The sequence below is a fragment of the Natrix helvetica genome, assembly GCF_964273705.1.
Source record: "Natrix helvetica genome assembly, chromosome: Z".
NCBI lineage: Eukaryota > Metazoa > Chordata > Lepidosauria > Squamata > Natricidae > Natrix > Natrix helvetica.
Genome location: NC_138554.1, coordinates 24,667,974 through 24,694,571, shown reverse-complemented (window position 1 = coordinate 24,694,571; position 26,598 = coordinate 24,667,974). Strand labels below are relative to the sequence as shown.

Here is a 26,598-nt window from a genome sequence, read left to right as displayed (position 1 = left end):
AGATCCACAGTTTTATTATGTACTTGTGCAACAAAACTCTTCATATTTTTTGGGGGGGATTCAGATGCAAAATGGATGCTGCAGTCCACACATACAGAAAGAATTCACGCTGATAATTTTGGGAAATGATAATCAGCAACAACAATGCAGCTCTGAAGCGGGAAAGCATTTACCAGACCTTAATTTAGCCTATTTCTGTTCTCTCCCTATATGTACTATAAAGGTAAAGGTTCCCCTCGCACATATGTGCTAGTCGTTCTCGACTCTAGGGGGCGGTGCTCATCTCCGTTTCGAAGCCGAAGAGCCAGTGCTGTCCGAAGACGTCTCCATGGTCAAGTGGCCAGCATGACTAAACGCCAAAGGCGCACGGAACGCTGTTACCTTCCCACCAAAGGTGGTCCCTATTTTTCTACTTGCATTTTTACGTGCTTTCGAACTGCTAGGTTGGCAGAAGCTGGGACAAGTAATGGGCGCTCACTCCGTTATGCAGCGCTAGGGATTTGAACTGCCGAACTTTCTGATTGACAAGTTCAGCATCTTAGCCACTAAGCCACCATGTCCCTATATGTACTATATGTATGTGTATATTAAATAATCTGTTATAAATATTTTTACAAAGCCACTGTGGGTAGCCCTCGACTTACAACAGTTCATTTATTGACCGTTCCAACTTATAACAGCCCTGAAAAGAGTGAGTTACGAGTTTTTTGCACTTACAACCGTTGCAGCACTCCCATGGTCATAGGATCGAAATTCAGACACTTGGCAACTGGCTCATATTTATGATGGTTGCAGTGTCCCGGGGTCACCTTCTGTGACTTCCTGACGAGCAAAGTCAATGGGGAAGCCAGATTTGCTTAACAACCGTGTTACTAACTTAATGCCTGCAAGGAATCACTTAACAGTTGTGGCAAGAAAAGTTGTAAAATGGGGTAAAACGTCCTTAACAAGTGTCTCACTTAGCAACAGAAATTTTGGGCTCCATCGTGGTCGTAAGTTGAGGACTACCTGTAGTGTTCTGGGGTGGTTGGTTTTTTTTAATGGTGAAAATGTCAAACAGTCGCCATCTTCCCATAGCCAATTAGCTGGGGAACCCCCCCTAATAACAGCACATCAGAGGAAGCAGAGCTGCACTTGCTGTGGCTGCTTGTGCCTTACCTCGTTTCTTGATTTCTGCTCGCAGCAAGGCTTCCATGCTGTCAGCCTCGGCAATGTCCAGTGGCACGTCCCCGTCACTATTCACCGCAGCAATGTTGGCACCGTGGTCCAAGAGGTATCTGGGCCAGACAGTGAAGGCAGTCAGATCCATGGGCCACCCAGCCCCCATATCAGGCCTACAATCTCTATCCCCAAGCAGAAGGGGCCAACCAGCTTCCTGCAAAGCTTGATCTGGGTAATCTAGTCTGCTTGGGTGTCAAGTACAGAGTTCAAATATTGCAGACTTTAAGACCTACACCCTGACTCGCCTTCTCAGGCAAAAGTCCCCCTCCCCTTCCACTGAAGATGAATGTCAAGATACAGGCAAACTTTACAGCTTTCCTTGCAAGCTCCCACAATAAACGCAGCCAGGACTCTCCCTCTTCAAACAGGATTGCCTAAGGTTACGATCCCCCAAATGCATCCAGTATCTTTCACTGAGTGTGAAATGCACCAGCTATGATTAGCAGCCTCTTGTCAGAGTTTCTCCAGCTGAGAAATCCAACATTGTACTAGGATAGTTGCCTGAAGGAGCTCAATGACTAAGTGGAGGGTGAGGAAAGGACACCCGGCAGTCACTTGTACCGAGAAGGAACTGTAAGGCTGGCCGAGAGATCTGTGGGTCTAGGAAATTTAGGCAAAAAATACACAACCCCCCACACCCACCCACCCACCCACCCAGCCCAAACTTACTGTGCAATCTCATTGTAGCCACAGGAGGCAGCAACGTGCAGCGGAGTCCAACCTTCATTGTCTGCCTGGTTTACATCAGCTCCATTTTCTACCAGAAATTCAACCACTTCCATGTTTTCGTCAATGCAGGCCTGGAAGAATCAAAACGCTTCTTTATCATGCAAATCCAACCCCATCTTTTGCCTCATTTGTAACACAAAAGTCTTCATCTCCTTCAGGAGAAAAGCCAATTCCAAGTGCCCCTCATCAAATTCATCAAGCCTCCGCTCCTTCCCCAGTGTCGTAAACACGCAGCCCATTGTAGCGTTTGGGCTGAGCAGGGTGGAAGATGGCTAAAATGGCAACCCTTGAACAAGTAAATGGAACACTGTAAAGACGTAATAGATTTTACACTACTAGAGAGTTGGATTGAAAATCAAAGTCCTTGGGAATTTTGCAATATTTGTCTTGCTTTGATTGCAGCTGGTGGCGAAAAATAGGGCAAGTACATTGGACCAGGAAATAAACGAGGTTTTCAAGCAGCAAGAGGATTGTGGCTAGGGCACAACTACACAACGGAACACAGAACAAAATCTCTGGCACAGAATGTTTTGAGGAAAAAGTGCACAGGCTACTAAGATGGGAATGAAATATGCGGGTTATTGGGAAGGAGCCTTGGGAAGGTAACCTAACCAAGCGATGGAAACTCTTTGGTCCTCCAGAGATTTCTGAACAACCCCTAATAAACGCAGCTGGAATGCCCAAAGGAGAGAGATGCTAGGACTTTTTTTGATCAACAAGAGAACTACCAGTCTCCCATTCCTGCCCTAAATTCAACTACCCTGTGTTTCCCTGAAAACAAGATTTTCTTTTGACCCCTGAAATAAAAGCTTGGCCTTATTTTCGGGGGGGGGGGGTTATTATTTTTGGGGTGCAGGAGACCCCTTAAAATCAGCCTGCAGATCAGCTGATTCAGAGAGGGCCGGAAAGGCTCTCTCTTTCTGGCACACTCTTGCCAGCCCTAGCGTCACTGGGCCTGCAGCTTTTTTTATAGCCGCCACTAAGAGAAGGGCCGCGGTAGCTAGGGTTTGCGATAGTGGCCTCCATGAGACCCTTCCGTGTGGATGGCAGGGGTGCGTGGGGCATGTTCTCCTCCTTTTCCCCCACAGAAAATGGCAGGGACTGGCTACGCATGTGTTGAAATATTTTAGGGAAGGGCTTGTTTTCATGGGAGGGGTTATTTTAGCGCATGCACGCAAAAGCCTGATTGGGCCTATTATCCAGGGAGGTCTTATTTTGGGGGAAACAGGGTCATAGACCAGAAGCCAAAACCTGAACCAATGTAGTTAGTCCCTGACTTATGACCACAATTGGGATGAGAATCTGGATTGTTGAGCAAAGCATGTCATTGTTTTGCTCAGTGGCTGCAGTCTTGACCCTCCTGGTTGTGGTCGTTAAGTAATCTTGTGAGTTGTTAAATGGAGTTCCAAGGAAGGAGAATTTGGGAGGGGGAAGACTAGGGGAGGTTCTGAGAAGCCTAGCTGAGGGCACCTGAGTGTCATTTTGCTCAGGAGCTAAAAATCCTCCATTTCACCCCTGGAGCAGAAAGCATCCTTTTGTTAAACTATTGCTAATAGTTTGCAATCATAAGTCAAGGACTACTTGTTATGTTCAAGTGAGGAGACCTGGAGGTTGAAGTAACCCTCAGATAAATTAGATTACAACCTCCATTATTTCTAAAGGTAAAAGTTCCCCTCACACATATGTGCTGGTCATTCCCGACTCTAAGGGGCAGTGATTAATCTCTGTTTCAAAGCCAAAGAGCCAGCGCTGTCCAAAGACGTCTCCGTGGTCATGTGGCTGGCATGACTAAACGCCGAAGGCGCACAGAAAGCTGTTACCTTCCCACCAAAGTGGTTCCTATTTTTCTACTTGCATTTTTACATGCTTTCCAACCGCTAGGTTGGCAGAACCTGGGACAAGTAGCGGGAACTCAATTACGTGGCGCTAGGGATTCGAACCGCTGAATTGCCAACCTTCTGATCGACAAGTTCACGTCCCATTATTCCTAGGGAAAGCCTGAAGGGCATCTGAAAAATATCAAATTGGGAACATCTGTACTACTGAAGCACAGCTTGTACTTACAGGGGAAGGGAAGTTGCCACTACAACTATTACCGTTATACTATTGTAAGATTTTTTTTTTTTAAAAAAAAGATCATTTGCACATGCAATTGGCAGGGGTCTCCAATCTTGGCTTGGCTGGGAATTGAAGTCCGCCAAGCTTAAAGTTGCTAAGATAGAAGACAAAGTCTACTCAAAACTTGATATGGACATCTGGAGATGCTTTTCCCTTTCCAAAGGCTCACTGCACATCCTCTTAATCTGACTTCTAGCCATAAGGAACTAGAATAGAATTCTTCAACCTACCAAACTTCTCAACCCACCTGCATAGTGCTGGAAAAGAAAACTTACACTTTATGTTTGAGATAGGATATGAGTGGATAAGCAAGAGATATGATCACTTAGTTTCCAGGGAAAGCTATATCCTGCAATATTAAGTCTGATCCAAAACACAATGAAGTAAAACTGTTATTTACTTATTTATATACCCTGCTTCCCTGAAAATAAGACCTCCTTGGATAATAAGCCCAATTGGGCTTTTGAGCGCATGCGCTAAAATAATCCCTCCCCAAAAATATATAAAAGCATGCACAGTCAGCCCCTGCCATTTCCTCTGGTTGCTTGCTGCGCAAAGAACACGAGGTAAGGAGGGGAGGCCGGAGGGGGAAAGGGAGGGGGGAACATGCACCATGTATCCCACATGCCCTAAGGGCCACTCCCACAACCCTAGCCCCCTCCCCTTCTGTTATGCTAATGGCCACAGCAAAAAGAGCGGCAGGCCGAGCAATGTGCAACACAGCAGCAGCCATAAGGTGACCACGCTCGCCGCCTCCTGCACCTCAAAAGTAATAAGACCTCCCCGAAAATAAGGCCAAACGCTTATTTCAGGGGGGGTTCAAAAGAAAATAAGACCCTGTCTCATTTTTGGGGAAACACGGTAACTTATAGATTCATCATCTGCCAATAACTCCAGCAGCTTAAAAGTTTAAAACAAAATGACAAAAAGGAGATAATGAGCTACCTGAAGTCAACATATAACCATCCAGCAGGGGCTTAACCTTCACCCTTCCCCAAAGCGTGGAAAAGTCAGGTCTTTGATGGCTTCTTAAAAATAATCAGGAAGGAAACTTTTGATTCCCCCCACTCCTCCCTTGAAACCAGGACCATAAGTCAGAGTTGCTTCAAAGTCTAGTCCACTGATTTGGATTTAATAGCAAATTAAATGTTTGATCTGATCTGATTGTGTGCCATCAAGTAGCGGCAACATGGCTAGATCAATCTGACTGGGATCAGGCATAATGTGTAGAAAGCTATATTCTGAGATAACCATGGTTTGGATGAAAAGGCAAACTCTGATTTATGGCAAGGAGGAGGTCTGTGAAAGTGAGGTGAGAAAGCAGGGGAAACACACGAAGAGCTTTTATTATTTAGATCAGTGTTTCTCAAACTTGGCGACTTTAAGTCCTGTGGACTTCAACTCCCAGAATCCCCCAGCCAGCATAGCTGGCTGGGGAATTCTGGGAGTTGAAGTCCACAGGACTTCAAGTCGCCAAGTTTGAGAAACACTGATTTAGATCAATGGTGCCAAATCTTGGCAAATTTAAGACTTGTGGAATTCAACTCCCAGAATTCTGGGAGGGGAATTCCACAACTCTACTGGCTGGGTAACAATGCTAGCTAGGGAATTCTGGGAGTTGAAGCCCACGTTTTAAACGTTGCCAAAGCAAACAAAAGAAAAATCAACAGCAAATCTTAACTTACTTAACAAGCTAATAACTAAAACAGTAAGATATTTACAGTAAGTATAATAATACAACCAATGGAAAAAGGGAAAAGAAAATGAGGTTTAACTAAATTTCTACTTACATTAGCCTATTTACAATTTTTCCATATTACATCCATAATTCTATAGCATATTTATTTTCTATACTAACAGTTATTCACATTTGTCAACTTCCCTTTCATTTCTACCTCTTGTCTCTATCCAGTCATAAAATTTATTCCATGTCCTATAATATTTCAAGTCTTCTTTATCTTTAATTTTTAAGTTTAATCTATCCATTTCAGCACAATCCCAAATTTTCCTAATTATATGTCATCTGAAGGGGTGTTCGCATTTTTCCAATATTTATTAAGGTGCTAATTCTCGAAGGGCTCCTTTTGCACTTCACACAAGATATGCTGCAAGATGGTATTATACATGTCAAAAAAAATAATAATCACATGAGATTTCAGCATCTACCAAAACTTGCAGATGAGGGAGGGGGAGGAAGGGAGAAGAGAAGAGAAGGAAGAAAATTGGACCAGTAAATCTTTGATGTCTCTTCTAATGTCAGGGAAATGCAGCTGTGCTACTTTTCTTCTTTCAGGCACAAAAGACATCAGAACTGAAGGCAGCTGCTTTTGCTCATTGCTTTCATCTGCCTTTAATAACAGGTTTTGGATCTGCAGTCAAGTCATGCAAAATAAAACGACTGGAGCAATAACAGCAGATGGGTATTTTATATCAAAGAGCCACAGAAGAGGAGACAATCTTCTTCAAAAAAAAAGAAGAAAAATTGAGGACGTTGAGGGGGGGGGGGGGAATGAATAGGTTCAACTTGAGGATCTTTTCAGAAAGCCAGTTAAGGAGAAAAGGTCTCAGGGCTCTTTAGAGGCTCAATGGATTGCTTTGCACCCATTAAAACATCAGCCTACCCTGCCTTTTTTGGTGCTGTCTGTTTTCCAGCAACTCCCCAAGGACAGGAGCAAGTTTGCTGAATGCGTCAATCCAGGCCACCATCCAGGAGAAAGAATAACTGGAATAGCCATCACACCAGGGACAGCCAATGCATTTTGCCTACTTCCAAAGTGCTGCTGTTCTCACCCCTACATCTAAAGGTAGGCCTTGACTTACAAGAGTTTGTTTAGTTACCACTCAAAATTACAACAGTACTGAAAAAAGTGACATGACCGTTTTTTTTCAGTCTGATGACGTGTCCTTTGTGATCACAGGGTCAAAATTCAGACTCTTGACAAGTGACTCATATTTACGACGGTTCCAGCATCCCAGGGTCATATGATCATCTTTTACAACCTTCTGATGAGCAAAGTCGATGGAAAAACCAGATTCGCCTGACAACCATGTGGCTAGCTTAACAACTGCAAGTGATTCACTTAACAACTGTGACAAGATTGTAAAATGAGGCAAAATTCATTTTTAACAATTGTCTCACTTAGCAACAGAAATGTTGGGCTCCATCCTTTCTCTATGGCCAATCTGAGCCATGCCACAGGTACAAGTGCCGAATTTGAAACGACTTTATACAAACACAAATCCTGTGAGTGTTCCCAGATCTAGGCTGCAAAAATCTAGGTGACAGCAAATGTTTCTAGATTTGTGTTCATCTCTGCAGCCCTTGGTGGTCTTCTGGATTTTTGATACCCATTAGCCAAGCTATATGGCAGAGAAGAATAAATATTAAACCCTTTCAAAAACAGTAACTATCTTGTACCATAAGCATGCTGTAGCTAGTGCATTCCCCGCTTAGGTGGCCTGAACAGTACGCGATGCCATTCCAGAATGGCTGGATTTATGCACACATCATGGTGAAAGCAAACCACATTATAGCATGGCTGTATGATATGGTACATTTTATAGCAGAGGTCTCCAACCTTGGCAACTTCACCACTTGTAGATTTCAATTCCCAGAATTCCAGCATGCACTGGCTAAGAAATTCTGGGAGTTGAAATCCACAAGTGGTAAAAGTTGCCAATGTTGAAGACCCCTGCTTTACAGAAAATAATCCTGGCCAAGGGGTCACTAATCCTATTCATTTCAAGTTTTCCCCCTCAAAAATAAGGAAAAAAAAAGGGGGGGAGGGGAGTTTTAACTCAGCTGGTTGAATCTGCTGCTTAAATGTTCTGGGCTTTTAATCAATATTTCTCTGACTGAAAAAGGTTGGATAAGAGTGTTGTTACTGAATACTTATAGGAGTTGAGTCTAGGATAGGAGTTAGTTAAACGTTCAGATGACACAGCAATCCTCCAGAAACCCAGATTAAACAAACTAGGAAACAAACAAGCCCATAATATTTCCACTAGCTCCTGCCTCCAACAGGTGTGTCTAAACCAGAAATGACCCCCATCTATAATTTATTAGTGTCATCCAAACTGGAGAAAAGAAGCCAAATCTCTTTCCCCTGAACTGCAAAAGAACAAAACACAGGGTGTGGTTTGTCAGCCACAAGTGCAAGGCGCCAGCAAAAGTGATTGGAGAATGCTGGCAAACTCTGGCTCATTGTGTGATAGGAAATAAAAAGTTTTTTTTAAAAAAAAGCAGAGCAGAATTAACATTCCTGACATATTGCAGCAATATCTGCAGCTTGATGCTGATAAACAAGAGATTACAGAACGCCATTTATTTTATGGCTTACAGTAGACTCTGAAATGCAATACACGGGTTGTCAAGTAACACAATTCAGTTATCAGATTCACACCTTTGGGGAAAAAAAGAACATGAACAACCAATGGCAAAATTTAATTTAAACCGGACATTTAAATCAGATTTCCTGTTGGAAGATTTAAAACATGAAATAAAGTGTGATTTAAATTGATCCACCCTGCTATGCACGTTCCATTTTAAATAAAATGCTTCAAAAATCTATGCTAAAAAAATCAAGAGTACTGTAATAAGCAACTTGGATTATAGAAATTCAATGCAGCAATTTGTGCACTGCCATTATGCAGATTTTGAACATGTGTATTGTATTATACATTTGGTTTACCACAAATGGGGAGGCAGAGATCTGTAGAATACTGAAATATTTCCCCTTACCAGTGTAAAGTTTGAGATCTCCTCTTAAATATTCCTTTAAAATTCAACCCTATTTTCCTTGGTTTACATACTAAAAATTTATAACAAGAGTGTGTACCTTGATGAGCTCTTAGCTTCCCCTAATTTTAATGCAAGTGGGTCCTTAACTTATGACTGTTCATTTAATGACAGTTCAAAATTACAAGGGTCCTAGAAAAAGTGACTTACGGTGGTGCTCCTGCTTATAACCATTACAACATCCACATGGTCAGAGTGAAAAGGAAAATTAAGGCTATGGGCAACCAACTTGCATTTACCACAGCTGTGACTTTCTCAGATGACTTGCCACAAGCAAAGTCGACAGGGGAAGCCAAATTTGCTTAACAACTGTATGATTCACTTAACAACCATGGCAAAAAGATAATCAGGCATCACTCATTTAAAAACTCCATTGCTTAGCAACTACAGTTCTGGTCTCATGTGCAGTTTTTAGATGAAGACTACCTGTATCACACTGGTTGTCTTCATAAACGAGTAGACTGATTATGTTGTGTAATGAGGCAGGTGGAGTGGCTGGAAAAGGAAGTCACCCAAGAAAACTTAGCTGGAGCTAAATATCAGATTCCATCTCTTCAAAGGTTTCGAGAAGGTAAGAAAACCAGGGGCTGGTTTTTGAGACCATGGATTGAAATTATTTCTACCTGAAATATGAGACTCCAATTCCTCAAAAAAAAAAATCCACTTCTCTTCTGCTCTTATTCTCATTTGGGTCAAAAATACCAATTTGAGAAATCAGGATATAATTGTCCTTTTGGATGAAGTGGTGCAGGAGATAAGGGGGTGGAGAGGACCAACATTCGTAGCCTCTGATCAGAAGGCAAATATTTTATTTCCCACCAAAGGAGAACAATTTACTTCAGTCACAGAAACAACTGAATGTGCCATGAAAACACCCCAGGTCTCCTTCTTAGGCCCTGCTTCTATCTAATGAGTCCGGGATTCTGGGCCCCCGACCCTCCTCCAAAACAGTGCAACATCCATTTGAAGAGTTGAGAATATGAGTAATGGTAACAACACTGTTGTGTTGTTGAGAACACTATTGAGGATCCCAGGCTTGCTATGGCCCCGTGCCAAGATTTGCTCTCAGTGTGAGCCACCCACCTGCAAAATGCCCCTGCCTCAGGGAAATTGTGTATTTTTAGAAGAACATTCTTGTTTACTTGCCTGTTCCAAAGACTGCAGCATCTAAATATATATATAGTTCCCTCATAAATGAAATGTTTGCAACCTGAAAAATGTTGTAACATCTGAATTCTGATTAAACCAGGATCCTTATACATTTCCCCATCACATTGCAAAACTCTACTGGATACTAAAGTACCTCAGCACTGCGAGGATCACACTCATATAGTACCTATTTGAGTATTTAAAGGTGCCTCCAGTGTCGTCCACTAGACAGTGTCGGGGGGACGGCGCCTAGGAGTAGAGCCTTCTCTGTGGCGGGCCCAGCCCTGTGGAATGACCTCCCTCCGGATATTAGGAATACCTCTGACCTCCGCTCCTTTCGTATTAAGCTTAAGACCCACCTATTCCAAGCAGCTGGCCTGGCTCAACTTTGAACTTTGAACTTTGATCTAACCATATCGCTCCTGACGGGTTTTTAAATGGGTATTTTAATTATATTTAATTATCTAGGGGTTTTTAAATACTGTATTTTAATTGTTTTTATTTATCAGCCGACCTCCTCCTTGTGTGTGTGTCTCGGTACATGTCTTTGTCATATGTTTGTTTTGTCCACATATTTATTTCATATGTTTCATTGTACGCCGCCCCGAGTCCTGCGGGAGAGGGTGCGGCTAAGAAATAAATATTTATTATTATTATTATTTATTATTATTATTATTTATTTGAGTGGTATTTATTCAAAATTACAAGGACTAGCAATTATAAGGGGGGAGGGGGAATCATGAACTGGTTTAAATGGAAACCGCATTTACTATGCATTCAATAGATACTGTATAGTTTCTCAGGTTTTTGATCTTTTAAATTCTCAGTTGAAGCTAGACCTACTCATCCTCCAAAACAGAAGGACACTGCCTTTTTTTAAAAAAAAAAAGCCATACAAATATCCAACCATCAGTCTCAAGCTTACCCACTATTCTGAGTATTTATGGCTACACTTTGGAAACTGGTTCTATGCACAATTCCCAGGCTCCCCCCCCCCCAACCCCAGAATCAAGGGAAACTGAAGAAACAGGCCTCATCCTGCAACGTATTTTCAGCTGTGCACAGGTCACGTGTGCTCCTGCAACCCTTCTAAATTCTGCCTTGCCGAAAGTCAGAGGGCAACTTGGCACAAAGAGTAAGCATCCAGGGCTTTTGGCAATACATGGCAAGGAGAAAGTCCCTGGGCTCTGAGAAATAACTAGATCCCAAGCTAATCATGGGAACAGTTGGAAAACAGGTTGCGGCTTCATAAATGACTACCTTAACAGGGCCAAATTGCCCCCTTGCCCAGGGCTGTGTTATAGGATCACCTTTTGTGTTCATAGCTTAGAAGGCGAGGGCTGGTTGCATTTTAAATAACAGGAGAATTGTGAAAGCATTCTTTTGAAAAATTAGATTTTTCCAGGCTCCTTATGCCATTGCCTTTTGGATATGGCCTTCCAGGTTTCTCCAAAGTTTGTCCTGAATTTAATTTGGCACTAGGGGAAAGTTAAAAATCATTGGCTTTATCCCGATTGCTTCCAATTTGTCATCTCTTCTACCATCTTTGTGCTGTGTGATATTATCTGACACTGAAACTACCCAACAGTCAATTGTGGCCCTCAGCTCAATATAAAAAAACAGGAGGCACATCCTTGCAGAGTAAAACAAGCATCCATTTATCTATTCATGTTCTAGTTTCAGCTAGCTCCATGCATAAAACAGAGCGGGAAATGATTACAAAGGTCATTAAACCCACCTATCCCCATCCCGTGAAAGCTACTACCACACTTCTGACCGACATCCAAGTCAAAAAAAAATATGATCAAGGACTTCTTCCTAGCATTTATCTTACTTCCTTTTCTGTATTTTGAATCTCTTAATCAGTTCCAGCCTTCTGCAGCTGGCTTCCCCAACTTGACACTTTCCAGCTGTGATGTAACTTTGCAAAGTTCCCAGTCCCAACGCATTTGGAGGCCACCAGTTTGATGTTAGCTGAACTAGAGGAGAGGCCTTCAGTTTATCTCAAAATGGCAATTCTATCACCTCCAAACAGCCTCTTGCTTATGCTGAATAATCCAGGGAATGCTGCTAAGGCTGGTGTTCCAAGAAGCAGGCACACCAGAGGCGACACGCATAGTTTCCAGAACACTGAAGGAAACATAAACATTTGGTGCAATGTGCAAAGCATCATTATTCCCTAATTTCATTTGTATCTTTAATCCTTCCCTGCGATATTGAAAGAAAAAGTGGCATATAGTCAGTCCTCGGCTAAGAGTTCATTTGGTGACAGTTCAGTTACAACAGCAGCACTGAAGAGACCCTTTCTCACTTATGCTTTTCAGCATCCCCATGATCATGTGATTAAAATTCAAGACGCTTGGGAACCAGTTCATATTTATGACTGTCGCTATGTTCCAAGGTCATGTGATCGTCTTTTGTGATCTTCGGAGAAGCCAAACCAATTGGGAAGCCAGATTCACTTAACGACCGAGTTATTAACTGTAGTGATTCACTTAACTGTGGCAAGAAAGGTCGCAAAATGGGGCAAAACTCAATTAACAAATGTCTCCCTTAACAGAAATGTTGGGCTCAAATATGGTCATAAGTCAAGGACTACCTGTATCATGTCATGGCTTAACCAACCACTTCCTCATGTGCCCCCCCCCCCTCCCCCAATTTACTGGCCTTAAACTCTGGAACAATAAACCTGACAGGGGAAGAAAGAAGGAGCTATTCCTCCCCAACTACCTAGCCAGTTTGACAAATTGGTATCGAGATGGGGAGCAGGGCAAGAAGCCAAACTGCTTCAAGAAGATGAAGTAATGGAAAATTTCACAGGAGTGAAATTAAAGGGGGTGGGGTGGGATACCGAAAAGGCAGCAGCCCCAGTAGTGCCTTCTAATGAGAAACCCAGGGAAAGTGGTTTAATTTTAGGCATAACAACTTTTCCTTGCCTCTGATGGGAATTTGGTGAAGGAATCCAAAACAAACTGCAATTCAAAGAGCAAATAAATACCTTTGTAGTCATCCACAATCAGTAATACTCAATAAATGTATATCCAACACAGACAACCTTATTTCTGGGCCCCTTTTAATAGATACTCCGTTTTAACCAGTTAGTCCTAGTATTAATTGCTGAACCTACCCATGCCAGATACAAAGGGAGAATATTCAGGTTTGAGATCCATTTCGGTGCATTGAAAGGTCACAAATATAAAGATTGCTGGCTAGATTTTGTGGTTACTAGCCTTGGTTGTCAAGGGAAGGAGAAGCAAGATACTTGTATCTCCTGCCCCTGGAAATAAAACCACCCTTTCCAGATATGCAACAAATCAGAACTCACCTGTATGACGCAAGTTCTTCAGTCCATCATCTACACTGCAGCAGGACCAAGACTTAGGGCTACAGCATTAAAAACATTTATGACAACAAGCATTGTCGGTCAGAATGGGAATTGTGTTGCTCTCCCTCACTCAGCGAGATTATATTTTACCATTCTCTTTGAAATAGCAATTGTAATTTGACTGTTCAAGAAACAAGGAAGAGGACCAATAGAAGAGAATATTTGTAGCTAAGGATTGAACTCTTGAGGTCTTTGGTGCTCTCTGAGTTTGGTGGTTTCCTTACAGACGTTTCATTACCAAACTAAATAACATCATCAGTGGTGGACCTGATATCATCTAGCATCGATGACATCACCTAATTTGATAATGAAACGTCTGTAAGAAAACCACCAAACTCAGAGAGCACCAAGAAAGAAGACCTTGAGGAAAAGGAGGATTGTAGGAATTTGGATGATCGCAAACCATGTTCACAAAAGACTGACAAGCCACTTTTGAACAGAACAACTGTCAAGATTCTAAAGAAACCTATCTTACCATGAAGAAAGTCAGCACACAACAGCTGGATTCATTTATCATAGTAAAACATCGTTTTGTTTGACTCAGTATATGGTATGAAAACAGCCACACCAGTAGCAAGTAAGTATGTGTTTTATCAGTTTTAGCTTTTTCAACATGCCATGATTAAGGAAACACTGGCTTAAAACGATGTGAAAATTCAGCATTTGTTAATCCTTTAGTTCTCTTAATAGTGGTGAAATTGATCTAAGAGACTTACCATGTCCAAACCTAGAATACACTAATGTTTAATTCTTTATAAACTAGAACTGAATTCAGACATTACAGTAAGCTTCCATTTCCATACCTTATATGACTTCTCGTGGTAATCATATACACATATTAGCAGGATAAAGCTGTGAGGAGTGACCACTAACTTGATATACTATGCAAATGTGTCTTATAAAAGGAGACCAGCACATATACAATTCATTTGGTTGCTTGCAGGTGACCAGAAAAGAAAGCAAAAATATTTTTTGGGCTTCAACTTTGCTACACATAACTATATAATACAGATACATACATGGAAGATTGGAGAAAACCTTGGGACAGTAAAGTAACATGTGCTTATGTACAAGACTGATACCGGTATCATAGGAAGTTAGATAAATAATTATATAATGAACTAGCTGAGCATTAAAGGCCTCCTGTTTCTAATTCATGTCTTCTCGGCTGACCGTTTTTCGGGACCTGCCAAACAGCATCTTCTTCAGCCATCATGAAAACAGCAAGTGCTGCAGGGAAAGGCAGAGACTCTTTCACTCAGAAAGCCTTTGGGTTCACTACGCTACGGGAAGCGAATCTTACCGGATTACACAATCTGCACCAAGCCATGATAAGACATTTGGCTCAGCACACCCAGCCTTTGAAATTACAAGCTGGCAGTTGGATGGTTCTAATGTTCTGCAAACAGTGTTGGAAATTAAAAGAGTGGTGTAAAAGCCATTCTTTTTAGAGTCTCTGTAGGAACATACTGAGAACCCACCAATGTAGAACCCGAGATGACCTTGTTTGATCTTTCAAGGATGAGAGCAGAATGAATCCCTGATCCTTTCTGTGTGGAAAGTGACTTCTAAAACCAAGAGGAAAAGAGGAATTGCATTCAAAGATCCTAGGATCCCTTTAAATTCCCAACTTCTCCTACTGTGAATCACTTCGTGAACCCTAGAGCCAATTTGGGGTAGTGGTTATGGTGATGGCCCAGAAGTCAAGAGACTGTGAGTTCTAGTCCCACTTTAGGCATGAAAGGTGTCTTTGAGCCAGTCCATCTCTCTTAACCCTACTCACCTCAAAGGACTGTTGCTGTGGGAAAATAGGAGGATAGAGGTATGTTCATTGCCTTGAATATAAAGTAATGAAGACAGGATAAAAATCTAACGAACAGGTCTGGGAATTTTTTTTCCTTTTCTTCAAGTACTGGAAGATGTCAACCCAGAGTTTTCACTGTAGGCACAAATGACCAGGCTCAAATTATCCTACTTCGGGCACATTATGACCCAACTCTCTGGAAAAGGCTCTAATGATAAGAAAAGGTGGAAGGAAAGAGAAGACGAGAGCAACAAAATGGACAGACTCAGTTATGGTAGGGATGTCACCAGGAGACTGGAAAGAATAGGATAGATTGTCATGGAGAACATCTGTGGGAGTCGGAAAAAGACTTGATAGAACATAATCACTAGGGTCGTTAGATACTACAGCTGTACTTCAGATTCATGATTATTAAATTAGAAATAGAAGAATGCCGCCCTCCCCCCCCTAGGTTGCCAAGTGACTAAGAAATGTTTTCCCCACGTATTGGTAAATCACTGTAGGCAACCTCCCTGCACCAAAATAACATTTTCTCCCCAAACCGCTACAGCAGAGGAACATGTCTTCATTTTCATTCTGCACGTGCAACCTGCATACATTATTCCAATTGAAAGCTGGAGTTGCAATTTCACTTTGCAAAGCAGAGCAGCTGCCTGGCTAATAAAAACTCAAATTGCCAATTGGGATGCCAGATATGTGCAAAGATGAGGAAATGGCCTTAACGGCAGCGGGGCGAGGATTCTTAGAAATTTACTGCGGATTTACTCTCTCTCTCTCTCTAGATATGGTCACATAAAGATCACTACAGCCAGGGCTGGGAAATTACCGCAGGAAGGCAGTTTTGAAAAACAGGCTCCAAAACCCATAATCCACTCCAAAACCCATGACCCCACTCCCAGGGATTAAGGATATTCCCAGCGCACGAAAAGGCTTTGCAAACTCTCCTCGTAGAGAGCTTGACCCTGACATGAGAGACGCCCCTGATGTTCCTCCCCGGGAGAAAGGCACTCTGCACACGCTCAGAGAAAACCCTTTCCTCGGCGCCCATTACGCAGGCGTTTAGCCGGCCAGGACAAAAGGAGAGCCGAGGAGGAGGCGACGGCGGGGCTGCTCCCTTTGGGGATTCGTGGTTCGCAACACGGGACGCTACCTGGTGGAGAGCGCTGATGCCGTCCGCGTTGGTGCCGTTCACGGCCGCCGCGTCGGCCCCGAGCATCTCCCGCGCCGCTTCCAGCTCGGCGCCGGCGCAGCAGGCCAAAAACTCGGCGGCCGCGTCGAAACGGACCGCGCGCGGGCGGCCACCGGAGCCCATCCCCGGCGCTTCGTCCGCGGACGCCGGCAGCCCAGCCGGAGCGGGCGAAGGCGCGGAGTCGGAGGGAGGCGGGGTCGGGAGAAGAGCAGCGGCAGCGGCGGCGGCAGCCTCGGCCTCGGCCCATGCACGGAGTTGTTCCCGCCGCCGCGCCCGGGCGCCTTCTCCCTCGGAGAGGGAGAGCAGCGGCGCCGCCATTTTCTTCCTCTGCTGCAGCCACCGGCGCCGCCAGCCCGGCTGGGCGGCCCTCCCGGCCCAGTTCCGCGGTAGGCTGAAAAGCAGCAGGAGGAACGCCTCTCGGCTTCCGTATCCAGACGGGAAGGAAAAGGGGGGTAGCAAGATGGGAACTGAGGGGGAGGGGAGGAGAGAGAGACAGAGAGACAAACACACACTGAGAGCTTGGGTGGCATCACGGGAAATGGAGTCCTAGTTCCATTCTTCCTCAGTGTGACGGGAGTGATTAATCTTCGTTTTCCCATGCCTTAGATCATAATTTTCCATGGGGACGAAACACCCCTTTTAAGCTTTATTATTTATATACAAGTCGCATACTTTTTCAGCCCTTTACTCTGAAGCAGAATTTCGCCCTTTATAACTAAATAATCATTGTATCCCACTCTATTCCTATCTCTATGGAACTCTTTTTTTAAAAAGGATCTTTAATAGCCTGCCCGCTATTGTTATTATTCTCTCCCGCAAGTGCTCCTGGGAGATGAAGTCCATATGAAGTGAGAAGCGTTTTAATAGTAACATTAATAAAAAAAACGCTCTAATTCCGAGGGGAGATTCTAAGCTAACTTCCTACTAAGTCGTTTACAATTTCCATAGTTGTTTAGGATGGCTTTTATAGGTTTGCGAAGTTAGCATGGGAAAAAAAAACCTTCTAAAGTTTCTCCTAAGGTGGGGCGGAGTTGAATATCTCTATGGGCCCTCTCCCTAAACATTTTTTGTCATTTTTTGAAGGATGATGTCATTGAATAACCATAAAACTGGAATAAGTTTGGCACAAAGTGCTTTTATTGTTTACGGTTGCTCCCTCTAAACAAGCAGTCTAACTATATTGTCTATTGGTGCTATATAAATATAATAGTATAATTGTATATTATTCATACTATTATAGGGATGCCAAGGGAACTGAGCAGTATGGAGTTACTACATCTGGGCTGCTCATTTTCGACCATTGGGGGACCTCAACAGTGACGTGCAGTCAGGTGAGGCAGGGGAGGCACTGCCTCACCACTGTCATCATGAAAAGAAAAAAAATGTAAAAGGAAAAAGGCAAGAGCTGAGGTCAGGCTGAGCTAGTTGCTGCCTCACCGTGGATGACTCTGCTTAACTGTTTAAAAAAGCCACTAAAAAAGCGCCCTCTACTATGATGCAGGAGAACTGCATGCCTCATCTAGTCTGACTTTAGGCGTTTTATGATCACTCGAGCAGAGTTAAGCAAGGGTTAAAAGCCTAAAAATTCCTGATGTAGGTGAAGCATGCAGTTCTCCTGCCTCAGAGTAGAGGGCGCTCATTTGGGCGGGGCTTTTTCAGAGGACCTGAGGCAAGAGCAGAGTTGAAATCCTCTCTGAAACAGCTGGAAAAGGTATGTGTGGGTCGGAGGGATGACGAGGAATTCAAACTTCAACCTCCTGGTGTGGGATTTTGGGCAAAGGCTGGAGGGAAAGACCCTGACTCACTCTCCAAGTGTAGTTTGATTGCAGGCAGAGCCACATTGCCTTTTCAAACCTGTAATCAGTGAAGTTGGGCTGGATCCTTCCGGGGCTGGGGGAAAGTGTGTGTGCTCCAGTATGGCTCTTTGACTGGCTTCCTGCCTCCTAGGACTCAGCACCTGTGGTCTCCTCGCTGGTGCTCTTCCCTCCAATCTAACTTTGTGTGTGTGTGTTTGTTTCAGAGGGAGTGAGTGAGAGAGAGGGAAGGGGGTAGGAGAGATAGTCCAATCCAACTTGTGTGTGCGTGTATGTGTGTGTGTTTGAGAGAGGGGGGAAGGAGGGAGAGGGAGGAAGGAGGGGAAGGGAGAAGAAAAAGAAAAAGAAAGAAGGAAACTTCTTTCACAAAGGAGAAAAACAAATGCTGTGGCTTTAAATCGGAACTGAGCATGCCTGGCTGTGGAATTCTGGGAGTTGAAGTCCACAAGTGTAAAAAAATTTGAAACCCACCACTGTGTCAGTGCTTCACCAGCCATAAACCTCACTGCACGTCACTGGACCTCAAAGAGAGGTTTTTTCCTGCTCAGTATCTCATTGTCCTCTTAATTGTCCAGATTTTGAGTGTTCAGAATTACTTAGTTGTTTCCTAAATTTTAAATAATCTGGTTTTTTATACTGTATTTATGCAGTTCCAAGTCTGTTTTCCTTCATTTTTCCTTCTTTTTCCATGTACACAAAAATAGCTGCCCATGTGGTGAAAATTATTTTATCTGAAGCCTATGAGAACTACTGTACTTCTAATTTATATAAGCTACCCAGAAACCTCAACCAAGAAAGACAGAATGTATTTGACCCATCATGGGTAATACTTTACTTTACTTTATTTTGGATTTATAACCCGCCCCCTCTCCCAAAAAGGGACTCGGGGCGGTGTACAGTCAATGAAACACAGATAAAATACATAAATAACAATATAAACAATATATAAACAATTAATATTAAAAATCCCCTTAACTTCCGTCTCCTGCACCTCTCGGGGTTCACGAACCCGTCATCAAGGCGGGCCCTTGAGAGAGCCAAGGGCCATACCTGCGAGAGAGGGGCCTCCCGCAGGCGGAGCAAGTCTAACCTCGAATAAGTTATTATTAAAATTCCAATGGGGGTTAAGGTGCTATAGATGGTGAAAAAAGTCAATGTGGTGGGGTAAGAGGCATTATCCTGGTTCGTCCTTCGATGAGGGGGGGGAGTAGGTGTCCAGATGATAAGGACTAGACAGAGGTGGCGAAGATAGTAGAAAATGGGTGATAGCCCTAGATGGTAAATGGTAAAAATGGGTGATAGCCCTAGATGGTCCTGGATGGGCATGAGCTCAGGGACAGAGATCCCTGAGTGGGTGGGGGGAGGCATTCTTGGCCCAGATGATCCAGGCACCACTCCAGCCTCTCCATGGTCCTAGGCCAAGTCCATGGCCCTAGGCCAGATCTTCCAGTGGCCTCTGATGATCAGCCCCCCCCCAGCCACCGTCAGCCACCGTCCTGTCCTAAAGCTCTGTCCTGGCTCCTTCCCAAAGGGCCCAATAGTCCAGGCTCTCACCCAGCGCTCCGATATTCCTGGCGTTGATCTTTCGGCGTCTTCTATCAGCGCAGGCCTCCTTGCCGGCTGCCTCCACCTCACCTCCCTGCCGGCCGCTCTGTCACTCTGTCGCTCCGCTTGTCTCTCCCTCTGCCAGCGCGCACGCACCAGACGCCAAAACGCCGGACGCTGATGTGCCGCCGCCATTCCTCGCCTGCTCTCACGCCCAGCCTCTTCCGCTCTTCCTCGATCTCTTCCTCGATCTCTTCCTCAATCTCTTCCTCGATCTCGATCTCCCTCCGACCACCCCGACCACCCTGGCGGACCAAAATAGGTCCAAAGCCAGCCAGGGTGGTGCAACAGTCCGACTCTCGACCCTCAGATGGAACGAGGGCCGGGAATAGCATCCTTTACCCCATTGGCGCTCCGCCGCGTCTCCCGGAGCTCAAGAGGCGACCGCCATTGCCGGAAGCTCCTCCTCCTCCTCCTCCTCCTCCTAATCAGTTAGGTCTGAGTCTACACAGTGGCTATATGGCAGTAAAGCACCAATATTAATACTCTTCCACTCACTTTGCTTTTGTAGATGGTCATGCAATAGCTTCATATAGGACAATGTTTCTCAACCTTAGCAACTTTAGATGTGTGAAGTTCAACTTACAGCGTGGGTCAGCCAACTGTGTGGGGCATTCTGGGAATTGAAGTCCATGCATCTTAAAGTTGCCAAGGTTGAGAAACACTAATCCAGGATGATTCCCTCCACATTGGAAAGAAATGGGCAAAAAGACTTCCTGGGAGTCTCTTGGTATCTTTTCACACAACCTTTTGCTGGTAAAGTCAATCACATTTGCCCAAGTCTTGACTCTTTATGGGATGGTTCTGAAGCAACAACTGTGACTATTACTTAGGATTCCTCACAGTCCGTGGATTGAATCAAGTGAATAAGGGACCTTTTACATAAGTTCTGCCAGTTGTGATCCAGACTATGACCCTCCTCACTTTTTTGAGATCTTGATAATTGGGATCTAAGAGGTGATCCTTGCCTTGTTATGAGAGAGAGAGCATAATACCAACATTGAAAGTGGAATTCCATAGCATGGCGTTGCAGCATCAAGTACCCCTTCACATGTGTATAACAATGAAGGTAAAGGCGGGAGTAATTAACAACATTTTTTTTATTACTATTATTCTGGATTTTTAACCATTTGCTGGATGTATTTCCACATTCAGAAGAATTTATGCTATTTTGTTAATCTTCTGTTCTCTGATGCCTAAATATGGGTAGGCAGAAGTAGGCAAGCTTTTGATTTGGGGGAATGTTCTTAATTGTGTGTGGGAGAGGTGTCTAAAGGTGGCAGAACGATGGTTCCACATGGGCAATGTGATGTAGATATTGGTGGGATTAAGATTTGTTTTTTGAGGGGAGGGGGAAGGATAGTGATGATCCTTCCTTCCTTCCTTCCTTCCTTCCTTCCTTCCTTCCTTCCTTCCTTCCTTCCTTCCCCATTTTTGTTGAGTTCCATTGTTAGAAAACAATGCCTTAAACTTGCAGAGATTATAGTTGGAAGGTGATCCAGAGGTCTCAGATTGGAGCTTTTGAGACTTCAGACAATTTTGAGATTATAAACTCTTCAGTCCTGGTATAAACAAAGGCAAAAAAAAAGAGACGCCTGCTTTGGCAGTTATAAATAGAACCTCTAAGACAGGAGTCAACAATCTCAATAACTTTAAGCCTTGGCAGACTTCAACTCCCAGAAGTCTTCAATTCTGGGAGTTGAAGTCCGCCAGGCTTAAAGTTGCCATGGTTGGAGACCCCTGCTCTAAGATACTATATATCAACTTTAAGCATCTAGGCTGGGGAATTCTGGGAGTTGAAGTCCATGTATCTAAATGATACGGCATCTCCACCAGAAGTCAGAAGAGGATCAGTTTCACAAAAAGATGTTGATAAAGCTGGGCCAAAAAAATGTGTGCAAATAAGTCAATGCATTTTTCCAGTTCCCATCACTTTGCAACTTTAACCTCTCTCCCACCTCGTTTCATTAATCAATTAAAACATTATTTGTTCCATTTGTGTCAATCAAAGAAATTGAATTGCTGCAGAGATTCATGAAGAAGAGAGGTTGATTTATTGTGTGGCTTGTGGCACAAGACTGGTCAGAAAGGCACATGGCAAGGAGTCAGGGAGTGGGACAGGAAAGCATTCAATTCAACACAAAGCAACACAAGGAGAAAAAAAAAGGATGAGATGTAATCAGCAGTCACTTCTGTTGCCAGGGAGACTTTCAGATTGGGCTCCACATGCTGAGTTTCTTCCCTTTTACTTCCAGCGACCACCAAGCCTTGTTTTTCCAGCACCCTTTTTGCTGTTGAGGAGGATATGCACACATATATATTACAATGTGTGGTTACTAACAGCAAACATTTTTTGTACAATATTCACACAGAGATGTATACTTTCTGTCTAAAATTAAAACCAAAATTCTAAGACATGAACATGCGTTTATTCCTGAAAGTTATATAACAGATTTAAGATTATTCCCACACCCCAAAAAAAAGAGGAGAAGAAAAAAGTATAAACACAGGGTGGGGAGGAACCTTTGCAATCCCCGGCTTCCCTGCCATGTTGAAATAATATATAAAGAATCCAATTTATAAAAATAAAGTATATCTTATATATACAATAATTCATTTTCATACACACAAATGCAAGCATTTATGTTGCCCTTCTTTCTTTAGCAAAACAGAAGAATGGAGGGAGGGAGGAATAGTTGCACTGAGGAGAAAAGGGAAATAAGAGAACAAGAGATGGAGACGAGGCAAGAGGAATGGGGAAACTCAGTGTAAGCATTACACTAAGGGTTAAAATTTACCAGGCAAGCTGTCCTTCCCAAAACATTGGTGACCATTAATTTGCAAAGAGACTATCTTTGTCTCCACTTATTGGTGCTCACTTTTTTAAAAAAAAGTTTCTTTTCTCACAATATAATATTCTCCCAGCCATGCACAAATATTTTGAAGAGGAAAATCATCTGCTTATTAGATAAATAAAGGTAAAGGAGTCCCCGCAGCTTTTACGCCACTAGTCATGGCTGAATATAAGAGGCAGGGCTCATCTTCATTTCAAGGCTATTGAGCCAGTGCTGTCCAAAGACATTTCCGTGGTCATGTGGCCAGCATGATATCACTGAGTGCTGTTACATTCCCATCAAAATGGTACCTATTTATCTACTCGCATTTGCATGTTTTCAAACTGCTAGGTTGGCAGGAGCTGAGGCGAAGACCCCGTTGCATGGTGCTCAGGCCTTGAACCTGGGCTGCTGGCTTTCCAGGCGAGAAGCCCAATGTCTTAACCACTGAGCCATTGCACCACCCTATTGGGTAAATGCGAAAGTGCATATATTTGGCAGTGCTAATAGGATTTATGATAGGAAAAATGTATTGGAATGTGGGATTCATGTCTCTCTTTTTAAATAGTAGAATGAAGCACAGTAACTTTATAACTCAAATGCAGCTTCATTTATATTTACATGACGGGATCTTGAAATGTAAACACCCATTTTACAAAAATTGAAACATCAGGATTAGAACAAAGTAATCTGCTCATTCCCACCACAACCCCCACAACCTTAGGGCAAACCTTCCTGATTCAGCTGTCTCCAATAGGCTGGACTAAACTAGAGTTTCTCAACTTTGTCGGCGTGAAAATGCATGGACTTCAACTCCCAGAATTTCCCAGAATTGCTGACTGAGGAATTCTGGGAGTTGAAGTCCACAAGTTTTCAAGCTGATAAGGTTGAGAAACACTGGACTAAAGTGACATTGTCTTCAGCCAACATTACGGGGAAGAACAATGTTTACTTACAGCATCCAGCAGTGAGACCCTTGGTAACCAAAAAGATCATTTTCCTCATGCCCAAACAAATCAGAAGGAGGCAGGGACGTGCGGTCAGGGGAGTCAGGGGAGTCAGAGCCTCACCGCTCTCATCATGAAAATTTAAAAAAAAAAAGGGAAAAGGGAAAAGGCACTGAGGAGCCTTCTACACACATGGTCCGGGAATGGGACCATGTGTGCAGGAGGCTCCTCTAGCCTCAGCCTCCCTCCTGCACATGTGGTCCCATTCCCCGCCTTCCTGAGTTAACATGAAGGGGACCGCGGCTCGCGCTGATGACGTCACCAGCCTCACCAGCCATAAACCTCACCGCACGTCACTGGAAGGAGGTTAGCAAGATTAATGAGCCCATTAGCTTTGTGCATATAACAGTTTTGAAAAGAACTTCATTTCCCACAAGTCTTAGTACTAATAGGCTCCTTTATGCCTTTTTGTGGCTATGGGAAAAAGACCATTGATTAATCTGTAAGAAAGCATAGCTTTGTGCATATAACAGTTTTGAAAAGAACTTCATTTCCCACAAGTCTTAGTACTAATAGGCTCCTTTATGCCTTTTTGTGGCTATGGGAAAAAGACCATTGATTAATCTGTAAGAAAGCATAGCAACCAAAGCACATGGTAGTATAGAAATTCTTCAATTGAACAAAGATATGCGGTTTTCACGGAACATGAATTTAAGACAGTGTCTAGTTTGGCTTATCTAGTCCTACATTAGAAATATCTGTATCCCACTGGTAAAAATGCACATGGTTGTGCAGGTATAAAAATAAGGGGAAGGGGAATTCGAGTTAGAAAAGTTGTTGGGTTTATGTTGTTCCCATTCATATATAGGTTACTCACAACTTCTGGGCGTGGCTGATGCGACTGTACAGAACATTGATCTGGAGGGGGGAAGATAAAAACAAGCAGAATGCAAGCGATGTTAATATGATTTCAGCATCATGGAAGGCTCCATTTTTAAGAATAGCTGGCTTTTAATGTTTCCTTTTTATATAAGCAACTATAAATAGTTCACCATGCTTACTCAGTAAAGTATCCAAGTAATTCATTATTGTTTGACAGAACTTATGACAAATTTAACTAAGACTGACATTAAGAACAGAAGCTGGGTAGATACCGACATGCATGCAGATTTCAGAAAGATGACTGGTATCTTAATGGGCTTGCCAGGCAACAGGATATATATATATATATATATATATATATATATATATATATATATATATATATATATATATATATATATATATATATATATATATATATATATATATATATATATATATATATATATATATATATATATATATATATATATATATATATATATATATATATATATATATATATATATATATATATATATATATATATATATATATATATATATATATATATATATATATATATATATATATATATATATATATATATATATATATATATATATATATATATATATATATATATATATATCCTGTTGCCTGGCATCTATATATATATGATTCTTTGGTCGTTCTAGCAGATGGACGATGGTGGAGTTAATTTGGCCTTGAGAAGAATAGAGAGTAGATAGCCCTTGACTTATCACTACAACTGAGCCCAAAATTTCTATTATTGTGAAACATTTGTTAAGTGAGTTTTGCCCCATTTTACAACCTTTCTGGCCACAGTTATTAAGTAAATCACTGCAGTCGTTAAGTTAGTAACATAGTTGTTAAGTGAATCTGGCTTCCCTGTTGATTTTGCTTGCCAGAAATTTACAAAAGGGGATCATATGATCCCACGACACTGTGACCTATGCTATGCTATGCTAATCTAATCTAATCTAATCTAATCTAATCTAATCTTCTATCTTCTGTTCAATTCCAGCTTCTAATCTATTCTATTTTTCTTTTCTATTCTATTCTATTCTATTCTTCAATTCAATTCTATTCTATTCTAATCTAATCTGTTCTTCTATTCTCTATTCTATTCTCTATTCTATTTATTCTATTCAAATCTAATATATATTCTTCTATTCTATTCTATTCTCTATTCTATCCCCTCCACTCCTGTCTATATTCTATTCTATTCTATTCTTCTATTCTTCTATTCTTCTATTCTTCAATTCTATTCTATTCTATTCTATTCTATTTATTCTATTCTATTCTAAGATAATCTATTATTCTATTCTCTATTCTATTCTAATCTATTCTTCTATTCTCTATTCTATTCTCTCTATTCTATCCTATTCTCTATTCTATTCTTCAATTCAATTCAGTTCTATTCTATCCTATCCTATCCTATCTCTATTCTATTCTATTCTATTCTATTCTATTCTATTCTATATTCTATTCTATTTATATTCTATTCTATCCTATCTATATTCTATTCTATTCTATTCTATATTCTATTCTATTTCTAAAACAGTTCCTTATTCTACATGTTGTGTTCTCCAACAGGCCATGTCTTTCTGTAAACAGGTAATCCTCAACTTACAACCATTTCTTTAGTGACGGTTCGAAGTTACAATAGCATTAAAAAATGAGATTAATGACATTTTTCCTACTTACAAACATTGCAACGTCACCTGGTCACATGATCAAAATTCAGACACTTGGCAACTGATTCATACTTGTGACTGTTGCAATGTCCCAGTGCCATGTGGTCCCCTTTTGCGACCTCCTAAAAAGCAAAGCCAATGGGAAAGTCCAATTCTCTTGACAACCATGTTACTAATCTAACAACTGGAATGATTCACTTGACACCAATGGCAGGAAAGGATGAAAAAATGGAGCAAAACTCACTTAACAACTGTCTTGCTTAGCAATAGAAATTTTGGACTCAGTTGTGGTTGTAAGTCAGGGACTACCTGTAAGCCTTTTAACTTAAAAATACCCCAGTTACTTTATTCGATGGAAAGGGATTACAGGGAAAGAAGTGACATTTCCCGAAACTTCTTACCATTTTAAAATTTTGTTACATA

General features: G+C 42.3%; 2 protein-coding genes across 8 annotated transcripts in view; both read right to left on the bottom strand.

Moving 5' to 3' along the window:
- PPP1R12C (protein phosphatase 1 regulatory subunit 12C) overlaps window positions 1-16,855 on the bottom strand; it is a 49,516-nt gene extending 32,661 nt beyond the window's left edge. The window contains exons 1-3 of one of the 3 annotated variants that reach the window (XM_081971782.1): window positions 16,355-16,855; window positions 1,891-2,021; window positions 1,159-1,277 (exon numbers count right to left, since the gene is read on the bottom strand). In XM_081971782.1, the coding sequence (XP_081827908.1) occupies window positions 1,159-1,277; window positions 1,891-2,021; window positions 16,355-16,711 (607 nt within the window). In that variant the 5' untranslated portion in view covers window positions 16,712-16,855. The remainder of the gene's footprint in view (window positions 1-1,158; window positions 1,278-1,890; window positions 2,022-16,354) is intronic. The other 2 variants (XM_081971780.1, XM_081971781.1) reach the window with 2 other exon arrangements.
- Window positions 16,856-21,843: 4,988 nt separating this feature from the next.
- The window catches only part of TNNT1 (troponin T1, slow skeletal type), a 42,773-nt gene continuing 38,018 nt past the window's right edge, over window positions 21,844-26,598 (bottom strand). For all 5 annotated transcript variants that reach the window (XM_081932759.1, XM_081932760.1, XM_081932761.1 and 2 more), the window contains 2 exons: window positions 24,471-24,511; window positions 21,844-22,103 (listed from right to left, as the gene is read on the bottom strand). In XM_081932759.1, coding sequence (XP_081788885.1) covers window positions 22,058-22,103; window positions 24,471-24,511 — 87 coding nt within the window. In that variant the 3' untranslated portion in view covers window positions 21,844-22,057. The remainder of the gene's footprint in view (window positions 22,104-24,470; window positions 24,512-26,598) is intronic.